Source organism: Petaurus breviceps, unplaced genomic scaffold, assembly GCF_028583685.1.
Source record: "Petaurus breviceps papuanus isolate PSGF00001 unplaced genomic scaffold, PetGlider_PUasm1.0 140, whole genome shotgun sequence".
In the NCBI taxonomy this organism is placed as follows: domain Eukaryota; kingdom Metazoa; phylum Chordata; class Mammalia; order Diprotodontia; family Petauridae; genus Petaurus; species Petaurus breviceps.
The window spans coordinates 35,857,946-35,874,808 of record NW_027185698.1 but is presented as its reverse complement, the minus strand read 5'-3'; the positions used below and the strand labels follow the sequence as shown (position 1 = coordinate 35,874,808).

General features: G+C 39.9%; 1 protein-coding gene across 5 annotated transcripts in view; it reads left to right on the top strand.

Moving 5' to 3' along the window:
- The window catches only part of PPP2R2C (protein phosphatase 2 regulatory subunit Bgamma), a 397,718-nt gene that overhangs the window by 136,692 nt on the left and 244,163 nt on the right, over positions 1-16,863 (top strand). For 3 of the 5 annotated variants that reach the window (XM_069070108.1, XM_069070117.1, XM_069070093.1), the window contains exon 1: positions 5,831-6,320. The exons of 1 other annotated variant lie outside the window; for it this stretch is intronic. In XM_069070108.1, the coding sequence (XP_068926209.1) occupies positions 6,251-6,320 (70 nt within the window). In that variant the 5' untranslated portion in view covers positions 5,831-6,250. Of the gene's footprint in view, positions 1-5,830; positions 6,321-6,362; positions 6,391-16,863 lie in introns of those variants that run through there. One more of the 5 variants, XM_069070127.1, reaches the window with a different exon arrangement.

Genomic DNA, 16,863 nt, shown 5'->3' with positions numbered 1-16,863 from the left:
ACTTGCTCAAATTTACATGGCCAGGTGTTTCTGGGTGGGTGCTAAGTGTCTGAGCCTGGATTCGATCCCCAGGTCATCCCGACACTGGAGCTGGTGCTCTTACTCGCTGTAATGTAATGCCAAAAGAAAGGCAACTTCCCAGGTTCAAAATACCAGCATAGGTGCTCTCTATTTTATTCAGTGACAAACTAAGAACAGAGAAGATCAAAACATGACATCATTCAAAATACAGTATTTACTAAGTGTGATTAAATAATCTCCAAGTACTACCCCACTCCAGGACCTTCCAATCATTCAATCAATTACAAAGTCTCTGTTCTAAATACTTCTCCACCCCTAGGCTATACCTTAATTAAGTCCACCACAAAGCCCCTCTTCTCAAATGGAGATTAGTTTCCAAACATAAGGTCAAAAGTTCCCCACCCCTGGATCACAATTGAATCTACCCCAGAGTTACATCAAGTTTAAACACAGCACTTAATACCCAAATGGAGGTCTTTTCTTCATCTTGACACGAGGCAAGTTCTCAGCAATCTTAGTTCCTGGGGAGACAAGGCTTAGCAAGGCCATAAGATACATTGCCAGTCCCTTCATGAATTTATCCTCTGTCTGTAGAACAGTCCTAGAACCCCTGAACACATTAGCAAAGCCCTCTCCCAGGATTTCTGTAAACATACAACAAGAAAATCCTTCTTCAGGGCTTCTGAACCAACAGAAAGGCTCCCAGACCCCTGCAACAACAGCACTGTCCTTCACCAGTGGACAGTATTCATTCTGTCTGCAGGACAGTCTCCAGACCCCTGCAACAACAGCACTGTCCCTCACCAGTGGACAGTATTCACTCTCTGTCTGCAGGACAGTCTCAGGGCTTCTTAGCGAACAGCCAGGTTCCAGGACTTCTTCAACAGGACAGTCTTTCACCAGTGGACAAATCTGGCAAAATAACATCAAAACAGACAGACAAAGTACCAGCAAAACAGCCATGTCTCCTCAGTCCTTGGCAGCTCAGGGGGCAGGTCTCAAAAGTCCAGAGCAATTCAAAGCGGCCACCAGCAATTCTCTTAGTCTCTCTCTCTCCACGAGGTGCTGCTTCCAAAAAGATCTTCCGCCTCTCTCTAGTGTCTCTCCAAATCTACCTCACCAGCTCCTCCCAGTTCAGGACTTTCTTTTCACATCAACAAGCCCATCCCACAGGTGGGATTAACAAACTCTGGGTTTTAACACAATCAATTTGAAAACCAAGCCAATACAGGGGAATCTTTAATTGCCATTACTATCACACTCGCTGTGCTACCTGGCCGCCCCTAATATTGTCCTTCTTTTACAGATAAGGAAACTGAGCTTCACAGAGGTCATAGGATTAGAATTGGCTTAGAGATCATCTAGTTCAATTTATTTTTACAGAGGAGGGAACTGTGGCCTCCAAAGGCTGGATAACTTGCCAAAGGTTACATACCAGGAAGCTGCTTGCATTAGGATTTGAACCCAGATTCTTTAGCTATTAACCCATTGCTCTTTTCACTATACCATGGTATATAGTGTCACAGATACCTTCCCAGTAACCTTCAGGAGGAGTTTAATTCTTGTCCTCTTTTCTTTCATTTGACCCTCTGACATTATGAGTAGAGAAATAAAGGATGAACTATTTAGAAAGCCAAGGAATATGCTTGATGCCCCAAGGTAGGAGTTAGAGAATAAAGGTTCTGTGGAGCTCAAAAAGTGCTTCATAATTTTTTTTATTGATCAGGTAGCAAACAATAATAATTTCAAGAAGGAGAAGATTGAGAAATAATAACACATAGTTCCATGGTGTTTTAAGATTTGCAAAGTACTTCCTTCATAGTACCTCCTATGAAATATGTACCTGGATTACCCATTTTACAGTTGAGAAAACTGAGGGTCACAGAGGTGAATTGACTTTCTTAGGGTGATACAGCTAATAAGTGTTGGGAGAGAGGGTTCGAATCCAAACTTCCTGACTCCAAATCTGAGCTCTTCACTCAGTTTTCTCAAGAAACTGAAGGGTATCTTTGGTCATTATAACACTTTTTCATGGAACTCCATCAATGCTTTGTGGTCAGGTTTTCCTCCTCAAGAGTCTCTCTCTTTTTTTTTTAAAAACCTGTAGGTTCTATCTTGACCACTCCTTTTCAAAGTTGTTGGCTTTATGAAATATTCAGAGTTTCTAGAGATTCAAACTGGTTTCTTAAATTACATGTGGAAAAAATAGGAATTATGGTAATGGTAATATGGGGAGAAGGGTTATTATTACAAATAATTCTAAAGCCTACAAATATTAGCAACCAGGACAACTAGGTGGCGCAGTGAATGGAGCACCAGCCCTGGAGTCAGGAGGACCTGAGTTCAAATGCGACTTCAGACATTTAACACTTACTAGCTGTGTGACCTTGGCCAGGTCACTTAAACTCAACTGCCCTGCCTTCTCCCATCCAAAAAAAAAAAAGACCAAAAAAATTAGCAACCAATATTTCATAAATCTAATATCTACTTTAAGTGAACCTTGAAAGTGGGGTGTGGGGGCCCTTAACTTTTTTGATGTCATGAAACCTTTGGCAGTCTGGGAAAGCCTATATATTCTTTCTCAGGATAGTGTTTTTAAATGCATAGGATCACAAAGAATACTGAATTACATGGTAACTTTATAAATATATCACCATATATAATACATAGGATCACAAAGGATACTGACTATATGGTAACTCAGTTATCAAAATATTTAAAAAAAAGTCTTACTTTCCCTAGGCATATGATAGAAAGCCTTTTGTCTATCAAGGTAGGGTTGTCAACAAACTAGTAATTTATCATAGAGGCTAACTGTTTCTAACTAAAGTATTATGACCATTTGATTTTTATTTTGATAGCCCTAAATGAGTGCTATTTGTCTATAGGGAAAGAAAAAAATAATGGCTATTCCAGTGCCTAGCACATAGTAGGCATGAAAAAAAAAACCATTTAATAGAAAAAGGAATGAATAAGGGTATTAAAATTCAATTTAGTATTTTCAGCAGAAATTTCAAAAGGCAGTATTAATATCAGTACAGCTTATTTAAGATTTACAAAGTACTTCCCTCACCACAAACCTATGAGGTAGGTTGTATGACTAGTAGTAGTCCCATTTTGCAGGTGAGGAAATGGAGGCTCAGAAGTTATACAGTGAAACCAATCATGAACAGCCATACTTTCTTGTTAACTAAATACTCAACAAATGGTGATTTAGCCTCCACCAGAAGACCTCTACTGATTAAGAACCCACTTGCAGAGGCTGCCCATCTCACTAGGTGGTGTGCCTGATAGAAAACTGGATAGCAGAATCAGGAATGCCTGTGTTCAAATTCCAGCTCAGAAACTTATTAGTTGTGGGACCCTGGGTAGACACAGAAAGTCTGCCTGCCTCAGTTTCCTCAGCTGTAAAATGAGGATAATATTAGCACCTATGTCACAGAATTGTTGTGAGGATTGAATGAGATATTTGTAAAGTGCTTTGCAAACCGGGGTGGCTAGGTAATGCAGTGAACAGAGCACCGGCCTTGGAGTCAGGAGGACCCAAGTTCAAATTCAGCCTCAGACACTTAACACTAGCCATGTGACCTTGGGCAAGTCACTTAACTCCAATTGCCCTCTAAAAAGCAAAAAAAAAGTGCTTTGCAAACCTTAAAGTGTATAAATGCTAGTTATTTTTATTCAGTTCCTTACGTTCAGCTTAAATAGGCTTCTCTTTAACCTCTACTTAATGCTCTTCTTTCTGCCCTTTGGGGCCAAGTAGAACAGCCCAAGTCCCTTTTTTCACATAGCAGCCTTTCTCTTCACTGAACTCAGCAGTTAGGTCCTCCCTAAATCTTCTCCCATCCTCTGACCTAGCTGGGTGCCCTCCTCTGGACATGCTTATTTATCAGTTTCCTTCTCAAAATATGTTACCCAGAAGTTAGTGCAGTACTGTACCAGAATAGAGTACAATGGGTCTATCAGCTCCCTCCTTCTGGGCAGTTTCTCATTTTTAAAAATAGATTTTTATTGATATCTTTTATTTTTACATTATCTAGAATCCCTCAAATCCTACTCCCTGCTCTGTCCCAGATAGCTGTCCCTAATAACAAAGACTTTGTGCTTCTCTTAATGCAATTTTGGGATTTGTTTCCATGTGCCATTGTTGATCTATAACTGGTTTAGAATTCATGACCCCCACCCCCAGATCTTTTTTCTGGCAACCCTTTTCTAGACCGAATATTTGTTCAATTGACTCTCTGAACCCAGAATAAGGTTTGCATTTATCTCTATTAAATCTCAGATTATTACATTCACCCCCTCACTCTAGCCAGCTGAGATTTGAGGGGGGGGCTCCTAAATGTCATCCAGAAAATTATCTCTTCATTTCTTTGTATTGTCTGCAAATGAGAAGTATATGACCCTCTTTCTTCATCCAGATCACTGATATTTTTTTCAGTCTGATGTGTTGAATTGCTCAAGGTCAAAGGCAGATCCCTGTGCTCTCTACTAAAGATTTCTCTTTTTAAAAATTGAGTTCAGTGGGAGAGGAAAATCCCTCATCAGAGATTTTATCCAATGCCAAGGAATCCTGTCAAAAATGGAAATGAGGTTATAGTTGAGCAACCTTCCTGGGCCAGTTTCCTCATCTCTAATGAGGATTGATCTCAAACTGGTCATTTGAAGAGATCTTTCTTAGAAATGTATGTTTTTGTTTCCATGTTGCATTATTGATCCACAATGGGCTAGATACTAATGGAGGAACTCATCATTTTGTTGTCATCTCTTTTCCAATCAGTTTGGAAAACAAGACCTTCCAGGGCCCTCTGCCCTGTTACAGTACTGAGGAAAGAATGCTACACTTAGGAGTCAGGAGACCCAAAGATGAGTCCCAATACCAGTTCATTTGTCTTGGCTTCCATGATCTCATCTGTAGAATGGACATAATATAGCTTATTGTGAAGAATATTCATTACAAGCTGTAAAGTGGGGTTGAAATATGAACTTAAAACATTTTAAAGCTGAGAAGACACATGGATCACAATGTCAGAATTGGAAGAACCTTTAGAACACCTGGGAAACACCTTAGAACACAACATCAGAGGTAGGGGACACCTTAGAATACAGAAGAACAGATCTGGAAGGAACCTGAGAACACGGAATATTGAAAGTTAGAGCTAGAAGGAGCTTTAAAATGGGCAATGTTAGGGCTGGAAGGAACCTTCCATCAACATGAATGTCAGAGCCAAAAGGGGATCTTAGGACATAGAAAACAAAAGATTAGATCTGGCAGGACTCTGGAAGACCAGAACTTGAAAGCACCTTGGAGAGTCATAATCAAATCCACCCTAGCTTCTCCCTCCGTTTACAGAGGGAGAAACTGAGGCACAGATGTCACCACCATCCTATAGTTTGTGCAAGCTCATGATACCAACCAACCTAAGCATCCTCCTTTCAGTTTTTCTGGCCTCCTTCCTGCCAGTCCCCCACCCCCTAGCAGTGGCGAATTCCAATAATTACCTGCAGTCTCATTTTTCACTTTAGCCCATGCAGCCCCTACGTGGTTGGGTGGGTGGCTGAAGGCAGGCTGGGAGGGGCCCAAGCGGATGCAGTACGGGCGTGTGACTGCACTGGTGGCGGCGGCAGCAGCAGCAGCAGTAGCAGCAGCAGCGGGCAAAGCAGCAGAGCTGAGCCGAGCAGAGCCCAGCCTCACCAAGCGTCTTTTACTGCAGTCGCCCGCCTGAGGAGTATTCTGCCCGCAGCTTCTTCCCAGAGCAGAGGCTGCCGTGGGAGCTCTCCGGGCATGGGAGTACCTGACTGACGACCGGCTCATTTCCCTACTGACTGCCTGCTGGAGAAAGTGCTGGGCTGGTGTGTGTGCGCGCGCGTGTGTGTGTGCATATGTTTTTTTTTCTCTTCAGACACGCAGACCACCTACTGCCTTCCCCCACCCTGGGCGTGTGGCATTTAAACAAAATTTTTCCCCCTAGAAGCTGCTGTCTCTCTCTCTCTCTGTGGCGGCGTTCCCCCCTCCCCCTGGTCTCCGTTTTTTTTTTAAACCTCCCTCCCCCGCACCTGCACCCCCACCCCAGCCTTTGCCGCACCATCAGCCCTCAGGATGCTGCTGTGCTCCGGAGCCCAGGCAGCCCCCCGCCTCTGCTAGGCAGCATGGATGGTGCTCTTGCGACGACCTCTACTGATTCTCTCCGTCCACTGCGGCTGGGCATGCTGAGGAGCCCTGCTGTCAATGGGCGAGGACGCGGACACGCGGAAAATTAACCACAGCTTTCTCCGAGACCACAGCTATGTGACCGAAGGTAACACCCCCGTTGTCCTTCCCCATCCTCCTGCCCAGGGAGTGTCGGCATGCCCAGATGCCCTCGGAAGGTCTGTCTGGATTGATCAAATGTGTGTGTATGTGTGTGAGTGTGTGTGTGTCTTTCCCCACCCTCCCCCCTTTCCTGGTATGATGGATGTGATGGAATCAGTCTAGATTTGCAGAGAGCAAGGGTATTCTGTCATAATATGCTAAACTCTGTAGACTGGGGTGAGGGGTGGAAAGAAGGGCGCGGGGACAGGGGCCGGTGGGATCAGAGCAGCCTGGATTACACTAGGGTGGGTCGCACTTACAGTTTCCCTGTGAGGAAAGCAGGAACAAGGGTTTGCATATTGAATTTGTCCTAAATGCGCAAAAACGGAGGCTTAACTTGGCAGGAAAAAATCATGTGTTTTAAAGTTATTGGTTTGAAGGTTTGGATGTGAAGGTTTTACATCTCACTCTGGCAGCCAGCTCAGAGCCAGCAGCAGAGAAATTTCTGGGTTGCTCCTTCCCCTGAGAGGAACATGGACCAAGAAGAAACCTGAGTGCACAGTCTGTCCATTAGGGATCTCTGTGCCTCCATTCTTTATGTGTGTATGTGTATATGTGTGTGTGTGTGTGTGTGTGTGTGTGTGTGTGTGGATCTATATATCTATATATTTTTATTCCAAAGGAAATCAGCTTTTTGATGGGAGGGAAAAGACAGTATCTGATTAGTCGTGGCTGCCCAATGATATGTATTGAATCAAGAGAAACTGGGCAGCTGACACTGGGCCAGGCCTTCAGGATTTTGCTGAGCCAAGTTGCTTGAAAATCAGTAATATGTCCCTGCCCATGCTCAAAGAGAGCTCCATGTTGAAAAGCTGAAAAGTTGGTGGCTAGAGCTGGGCCTTCCTGAGCTTGGCTGAATCAGATGCCAAGGGTAGCCAGCATCTCTATGTAGGTCAGCAACTTCGAAGAATTTGTTTGCTTTGACCTTGCTTAGTGGTGGTGACACCTGTGATTTATGGGTGGCCCTTTTACAGTTTATAACCAAAAGTTCAATGTGGGGATTAGAGAGTGAATCTCCAGGCCTGGTAGCCATTTGATGAAGGTTTATCCTGCTGTAAACTAGAACTGGATTGGTTTGACTGCCTCTTGCTTATCGATGATTGTAGGTGTCCCAGATTCATGAGAGATTATTTTTCAGTAATGCAAATATGCTGTAAGGTGGTTTTTCTTTGTTGTTGTTGTTTTAAAGCAATATTACCAGCATCTTGAATGTGCTCTAACTTGCTTTAGAGAGCTGTTGCTTAGTATAGAGGAATTTTCTAATAATGAAGTACTCTTTGGCTTTGCAGATAGATGTATTCTGATAAATACATAGTTTATACACATATGTATGCATATGCAATGAATATGTGCAATGAAATAAGCATACATGTATACAATGCATACAAACATGCCCTCACATATACATACACACTTATATACAATTCATATGTGTGTGTATGTGGATATACATATATATACTCAAATATACATGCACTTGTACACAAATACACACATATCTATCTGACAGTGGGTCATAAGATTTGAAGTAAGAGGGCTGTATGGCCACTTGTTAGGTATGTCATAGTGGGGCTTCCTTTTTGGATATGGGTTGGACTAAATGACCTCATGGGTCTCTAAAATTCTGTGGTTCTGTGAGCTGGGCTACTTATGATCTGGGTGACCTTAGGGAAATCATTTCATATGTTTGGGTCTCAGTTTTTTCATCTGTAAAAAATGAGGAAGTTGGACCTGCTTCATTTACCTGACCTCCAGTTAAATTAGTAACTGACCTCCAACCTCCAAGGTCACTTCTAACTCCAAATCCTAACCCTCTCTCTAGCTAGACTTACACATTCAATAAACTCTTAAATGGAGATACATACAAATATACACAAACACTTAGAATCTATATGAGTTCTCAAAAAATATTGACTCTGATAGGTATGTCAACATCCCAGTTTCTTTAGCCTCCACAGGAAATAAAAACAAAACACTGCTGAGGCTTTTGTCAAGATGCTGCTCATGACAACAGCAGTCCAGTAAATGCTGGCAATTAAAATACATGTTCCATTTGCAGCTTTTTCTGCAATCATGACTCAAGTAGAGCAGAGTCTAATCGTTAACATGACCGCTGGGTGAAATTCTAGTGCTGTAATGATTTGGCTCAACTGTCACCATAGTGTCTTAAGCTTGGAAATAGCCCCTTACGCACCACTTGACACTGCTGACTCATACCTAGCCCTGGCGTCTTTGGTTTTAGCTTCTGCTCTGAGGACGGAGAGAGGAAAAGGAAGGAGAAGCCGCCTAGCTGAGGCAGGGAAATGCATCCCTTTTGAGCTGGGAAACTAGTTTCCAATGTAGCTTTCTTTGGTTCTTGTAGCCCACAACAGGCCTTTGTTGCATGGTTTAGATGGGATGCTGGTTCTCTGAGATGTTATTTCACCCATACACTGTGGAAGACAGATAGGAGACTAACTGCTGTTTGTATGTATTAGCCTAAAGACAGTGTAGATAGAGAGCTATACTAAATCAGGAAGCCCCGTGTTCCAAGTCCATTCTCTGACACATACAGGTTGTGAATCTCCAGGCCAGTCATTTACCCTTTCAGTGCCCCAAACACCAGAAATGTACCCATGTGTATGCCATTCTGCCAGTGAGAAATTTTAGAGGTCATTCCCTATGACAAAGCTACCCTAGCTACCTTTGTGAAGAAGGTTGCACGAATCAAGGCAGGGGTTCTTAACCTTTTTATGTCATGAAACCCTTTGGACATCTTGGGAAGCCTATGGAGCCCTTCTCAGAATCATATTTTTTAAAAATCATAATTAAAAGAAATACTAAATTTTAAAGGTAAGTGAAGATAAAGATATAACTTGTTTCCATCCAAATTCATAGAACCACCTAAATGTACCATAAACTCTTAGAGTTCTGTGGATTTTAGGTTAATAGCCAAATTAAGGGAAATTCACCTCTCTGCATTTCTCTCATTGAAATTCATCACCTGGTTACTTCTGATGTCATTCTTTAGGGTGAATGTTGTGATGGCAAGAATACCATTCAGGAGTCAGGAGACCTGGATTTTTGTACCGACTCTGTCTTTTATTGGTTGTATAACTTGGAAAAATCACTGAGCTGTTCTGGGTTCTGATTTTCCCATCTGAAAAATGGGGATGATACTGTCAATCCTGCCTTCTCGCGGGATTGTTCATTCATTCGACAATTATTTAGTGTTTCCTGTGTGTAGAGCACAATGCCAGTCACTGAGGGAGGAGTTGAGGTGGGAAAGGAGGGGATTGGCATGCAAAGTTTGGAGAAAAATGGGTTCCTGCCTTCTTGGGGGTAAAATATCTGCCCTGACTACCACAGGGTTTTAATGAGGAATAAAAGAAATAAAGGTCAAATGAGGAAAATTCCCTTAGGATGAGCCCAGTTTGCACTAAATATAATTAATATGATAAAAAAAAATGGAAAAAATTTCTTGCTTTTAGACTATCATTCAATCTGGCCGAAAATAAAAGGGATTTTCCCCCAGAAAGTTGTACTTATATCTTGATTAAAATAAATAAGAAACTGAGATATAGACTTGATCTGGGAGTCTAGAATACCTAGGTTCAAATTCTACCCTTAACTCACACTATGTGACTATTAGCAAATGATTAATCTCTTGGTGCCCCAGGCAACTCTCCAAGACTTTTCAGTGACAGGTAGAGTGAAGACTGAAAACACAGATCTAGGTTTTAAAAAATAATAATGTAAGAAATTAGTTCTTTTCACACAACTTAATGCTAATGTAATTATTGTTGTTAATCATAATGATATTTAAAATTTATAGATTTTTAAAAACAATTTACTTGTTCTCCCAAGTCTTTGGAATTAGGTAAAGTAAGTATTATTATTTTCATTTGACAGATGAAGAAACAAAAATTTGCATATTGCCTTGACCTACATCACACAGTTTATAATGTATTCTTTATAACTTCCCCCTCTTCCCTTCCCTTCCACTTATGTTTAATGTCTCCTAAAGAAATTCCCCCAATTTCTGCCCTGGATTTTAGTTGGGGGGAGGTCTCTTTATCAAATTAAGCTATCTTTTCTGAAGGAGGATAATTTAAACTTTTCCTGAGAAAATTGATACTCTTTGCCTTCTCTTTATGGAAAAACATTGGAGTCCCATTATCCCCAGAAGTCATCTAGGTGAAGCAAGCATGGGCTTCTCTTGGAGTTCTAACTTGCAGCCAGTGGGATCTTGTGTTTTATAGATTTATAGATTTAGAAGGCATCTTAGAATTAGATTGTTAAAACTTGAAGGGTCCTTAAAACATGGAATCTTATACCTGGAACAGAACTTAAAAATTTAGAACATAGAATGTCAGAACTAGAAGGGCCATTTAGGGACCATTTGGTCCAAACTCTTGTTTTATAGATTGGAAAACTGAGGTCCGTTAAGGTGAAATGACTTGCTGATGATCAAATCTGGGACTCATTCTGTAGTTTTGTATAATCACAGCCTAGTTTTAGGTGTACAGGTAAACTCTTAGAGCACAATAGGCTCCTCTATTCTTCTAGAACATGAATTCTTAAACCTTTTTTTGTGTGTAATGGACTGTTTTGGCAGTCTGTTGAAACTTATGGACCCCTCTGAGAATGATGATTTTTAAAACTTAATTGAAGGACATTCTAATTTTCTGTGAGAGGTCTAATAAAAATAGAGATTTTTTTTCTTATGCAAGTTTATAGAACCTGCTCCCCAATAGTCTGTCCTCAGATTGAGAACCCCTGTTGTAGAGCAATAGCAAAAAGAATGTTAAACCAGAAGGGACCTTAGAAATCACCTCACCCAAATCTCACATTTTTCTTGGACAAAGTAAATACAGTCTTTGTAGATGAAGTAACTTGCCCAAGGTCACCCAATGAGTTAGTGGCAAAGTAAAGACTGGAATTCTGTTCTGACTTCCATCCCTGCCCCTTTTCTGTCACACAATACTGGGAATGTTATGACTTTTCCTTTGCTTTTGAATAGGAGTACTTATATCCCTGAAATGTGCCTATTTTTGAAATTTTCCACTTGCTTTTGTAAGCCCAGCTTCAATAACCATACTGTTTCTTCATCTTTCATAGGGAATATTGTAATAATATTGGAAGGGAACCAATTGAACTGTCATTTTTAAGACTGTTATTTGTCATGGTTGGAAAGAAACTTTGTGAAGCAACAGGAGAAAAGACTGAGTCATTTTTTTCTTGGAAGACTGAGGGAGTTAATTGTTATATTTTGGATTCACCAAAGAAATATTCCTGAGATACCTGAGTTTAACTCTCATGCTCTGGAGGCCATAGGGTGTTAAATTAATAACTAGAGAATTCTTGAGAAACTTCGTCATCCTAAGAAAGCTGAATGGTGGGGCTGTATCTCTAGAGATGAAGAGAAATGAGCATTTATATTCAATGATCAGAGGTATCCATGTCTGTGATCTTTTTCACTGTAGTATACATTGGTGGATGCTTTTTACATTACTAATAAATAATCATTAGCATTGATGTTTGATTAAGCTTATTAAACTAGGAGATAAGATAAATCATTCACTCCATCAACAAACATTTATTAAGTGCCTATTATTTCCAAGGCACAGTGTTAGGCATTGGTTATATAAACACAATGAATGAAACAATCCCTGCTCATTAGGAGCTGACATTTTAATAGGGAGATAACAAGTATATACACATGAACATATTTTCATGTATATACATATGTGTATATAAGTATATTAAAATACATACAGAATAAATACACATAAATATAAAATAACTTAACAGATGATAGTTTAGGAATGAGGCTGCTAGGAATTGATGGCATAAGAAAAGAAATCATATCGAAGGTGATGCTTGAACTGCTTATGGAAGCTCTTTCCTCACTAGGATTCATTTCTGACTCTCTCCATCATGCTTCAGCAGTCTTCTTACCCTGCCAGTTCACTGTATACTTGGGCCCCTTCCTCTGCTTGATTGGTTCCTCCCAGTACCTCTACTTTAAGGAAAGTTCCAGACTTGGCATGTCCTCATTTCTCTCCCAGGCTTTACAAGGACTCCATGAACTTTCTCCACCATGACCTCAAATGAGTACCCTTGTCACTTTCCCCCCTCCTTAAACTTTCTTTTATGTGTTGCCTTCTCCCCTTACAAAGTAAGTTTCCTCAAGGGCAGGGACTGTCTTTATGCTTGTCTCTGTTTCCCTAAAGCTTACCACTGTGCCTGTCTCTTAGTAAGTGCTTATTGTTGTTCAAGAAAGAAGGGAATTCTGTGAAGTAGAAGTGAGTGTGGAGAGCATCCCTGGCCTGGGGAGCAGGCTAGTACACCTTGAGCATGTCTGAAGGCAGTAGGAAAGGAACCAAGAGAAAGGGATCCTATGAAAGGGAGTAGTTGAAGATTAGAGAGAATGAAGGGATTCAATGGTAGTTGCAATCTACAGAGAAAGTTGGAAAAGAATGGGATCAAAGGCATGTGTAGTGACTTTAACCTTGGCATAGAAAGGACCCTTTTTGTCAGAGACTAGGGGAAAGCAGGAGAGAGTGGGGGATGGTGTCATGGGGTTTTGCAGTGAAGAAAGGAAATTCACAGGGAAATGACCTCCATTTTCTCAGTCAGGTATGAGGCAAGATCTTTAGTTGAAAGAGAGGAAAGGGAAGGTAAGACAGGTTTGGGGATAGAATGAGTTAGAAAATCAATTAAGGAGAAATTGAAGAAATTGATTGTCTTGCTATAGTGAAGATCAAATTGAAGTTAGATAATATGAATTTATTGTGTTGTGTTAGCACAGTTGTATGAATTCCTCCAGCACCATTTAACAGTGCCTGTAAAGGAACAGAAGCAATGGATGGTGGGGGTAATCAAGAGATGAGGTTTGTCAAGGGATGAACAACAATGGAAGTGGGTTTGAGAGATTTAAGAGTAGATGTCAGTGTAGAGCTGTATTTGTTAAATATAAGGTTGAGACTGGGAAGGAAGGAAAGTGAAGATGGAGCAGAGAGAATGGACTGAGAAAGAACTGAGCAGTGAAGGATTGGAGATCTTGAAGAAGGCAAAGAATAGATTTAGGAAAGGTTAAACACAGAGAGAAAGAGAGAATGATAGGCTATTGTCAACCAGATGAATACAGAGGTCTTGATTAAAGAAGTGGGCCACTTGGCATGTGATCATCCTTTTTTTATTAAAAATTTTCAATTAATTATTTTTAGTTTTCAGCATTTACTTTTTAAAGATTTTGACTTCTAAATTTTGTCCCTCCCTTCATTCTCCCTCCTCAAGATGGTATGCAATCTGATATAGGCTATACATGTATGATCATATTAAACATATTTTTACATTAGTCATGTTGTGAAAGAAGAATCAGAACAAAAGGGAAAAACTATGAGAAAGAAAAAAAAATGTGATCATCCTTCTGTAGGGCTGAGGTAGTATGAAGCAGCAGTAGAAGTAGTAGTAACAACAACACTAATAGTACGTAGCTCACATTTATATATTACTTTCTGGTTGACAAAGCACTTTACATATATTATTTTACTGGATCCTTACAACAATCCTATGAAGTTGTGCTGTTCAGTTTTACAGATGCAGAAACTGAGGTTAAGAGATTAAGTGAGTTGTCAGGATCATAAAACTAGTGTCTGAGGCAGAATTAAAATGTGTTCCTGACTCTGATCTCTAGCATCTCATCCACCATACAACTGAGATCATAGGATTTGAGGAGACTGAGGATTTGGGAGGTCAGGAAGTTTGAGAAAGTGAACATTGAAGTCTACTAGTATAAAGACAAGAGTTAGGAAGGAAAGGGAAAACTGTGAATCTGATACTGAACTCAAGAAAGGAGGAATAATGATTTGGAGTCTGTAACAAAGAAACTACCATGATTTAAATAGAATTGAAAATATTAATCATATGAACATAAGAGGAGGAGAGGTTACTGATTAATGGCTTAGAGTCAGCAACTGGCAGTGGGAAGCAAGAAGTATTTCAAGTCTCCCTCCAGGATCAGTGTTTTGGGGAAAGGGTCTATAAGTGAAATTTTGTCCAGTGCTGGAAAAAATGACTAGAGGTGCTTGATTATCTGAAGGAAGCCAAGTCTCAGGGAATGGAGAGAAGAGAAAGTTTATAGAAAAGGAATTTTTCTTTAATTAATGCTGTAAGTTGAGGTTGAACTTAGAATTAATTGAATAATGACAGAGATGAGGAAATCTCAGAACATATCCCTTGACTGCCTGAGAGCCCAGCATGAGAATTAAAAAGGTAAAAAGTTAAGGAGCAGATTTAGAAGTGAAAATTGGTATGGTTGTCAACTTGGGTGTTGTAACACAGTAGATCCAACCCCACATAGGATGTTCAACTCTGGAAATGCATTCCTACCATTCAGCTCTCTCAAGATAGTAGTCAAGGTCTCTCAAAAATTCTTTTTAGGAAACTGTCTCCATAGTGCAAGTGTTAAATTCAGTTCTAAGAGGAAATGTCTCCAGTGTTTCTCAAAGAGAAGAGTAGACACTGTCATTTCTTTCAATCTTTCTAGAAACAAAATCTGAGTTCTCTCTGTACTTCACAGTCTTTTTCTAGCTGGGACATTTATCAAATTCAGTTCTATAACTTATCTCTTAGTATTTCAAATACACACGTTGTCTCTTTTTCAAAGGTTCTCCATATAGGGGAAGGAGAGGGAAGACAAGAGGCATGGAATTAGATGAGTCTTACATTTCACTTTCTTTTGAAACTGAAATTGAGGTTACTCAGTTTCTTTCTTCTTCATAATTAGAGCTATGGAAAAGCATAATGGACTGCTTTGGAATCAATGAGTTCACCTTCAATGGGAGTTTTTTCTTTTTTCTTAATAGCATTTCATTTTTTCCTAATTACATGTAAAGATAGTTTTCAACATTCGTTTTTGCAAAATATTGAGTTCCAAAATCTTTTCCCCCCTTCTTCCTTCCCTCCTGCCTCCACAGGACAGCAAATAATGTGATATAGGTTATACATGTATAATCATGTTAAAAATATTTCCACATTAGTCATATTGTGAAAGGAAGAATCAGAACAAAAGGGGAAAACCATAAGAAAGAAGAAAAAAAAACCCAAAATGAAAACAGTATGCTTCAATTTGCATTCAGACTCCATAGTTCTTTCTCTGGATGTTGTTAGCATTTTCCATCACAAGTCTTTTGAAATTGTCTTGGATCATTGTATTGCTCTGAAGACCTAAGTCTAATGTAGTTAATCATTACATATTGTTGCTGTTGCTATGTACAATGTTCTCCTGGTTCTGCACACTTCACTCAACATTAGTTCACATAAATCTTTCCAGGTTTTTCTGAAATCTGCCTGCTCATCATTTTTTATAGAAAAAATAATATTCTATTACATTCATATACTACAACTTGTTCAGTCATTCCTCAATTGATTGACATCCTCTCAATTTCCAATTCTTGGCTACCACTAAAAGAGCCACTATAATTATTTTTGTACATGTGGGCCCTTTCCCATTTTTATGATCTCTTTGGGATATAGACCTAGTAGTGGTATTGCTGGATCAAAGGGAATACACATTTTTATAGCCCTTTGGGCATAGTTCCAAATTCCCTCCAGAGCTCTCAGTTCACAACTCCACCAACAATGCATTCGTGTTCTAATTTTCCCATCTCCAACATTTATCATTTTCCTTTTCTGTCATATTAGCCAGTCTGATGGGTTGTGAAGTGGTACCTCAAAATTGTTTTAATTTGCATTTCTTTAATCAATAGTGATTTAGAGCTTTTTAAATTAATTATAGATAGCTTTAATTTCTTTTTTCTTTTTTCTTTTTTTTGCTTTTTGGAGTGCAATTGGGGTTAAGTGACTTGCCCAAGGTCACATGGCTAGGTTTTTTTTGTGTGTGTGTGTGTGTGTGTGTGTAAGTGTCTGAGGCTGGACTTGAACCCAGGTCCTCCTGACTTCAGGGCCAGTGCTCTATTCACTGTGCCACTGAGCTGCCCCCAGATAGCTTTAATTTCTTTACCTAAAAACTGCCTGTGCATATCTTTTGAGCTATCAATTGAGAAATTACTTGTATTCTTTTTTTTTTAAAGCAATCAGGGTTAAGTAACTTGCTCAAGGTTACACAGCCAGTTATTTCTGGGTGTGGTGCTAAGTATCTGAGCCTGGATTTGAGCTAGGACGTCCTGACACTGGAGCCGGTGCTCTTACTTGATGAGCCACCTGGCCACCCCTAATTACTTGTATTCTTATAAATTTGACTCAGTTCTTTATATATTTTAGAAGTGAGGCCTTCACCAGAAACACTGGTTATAAAAATTGTTTCCCAGTGCTCTGCTTCCCTTCTAATCTTGGTTGTGTTGGTTTTGTTTGTACATAAACTTTTTAATTTAATGTAATCAAAATTATCCACTTTCCATTTCATAATTTTCCCTATCTCTTCTTTGGTCATAAATTCTTTCCTTCTCCACAGATCTGACAGGTAAACTATACCTTGCTCACAT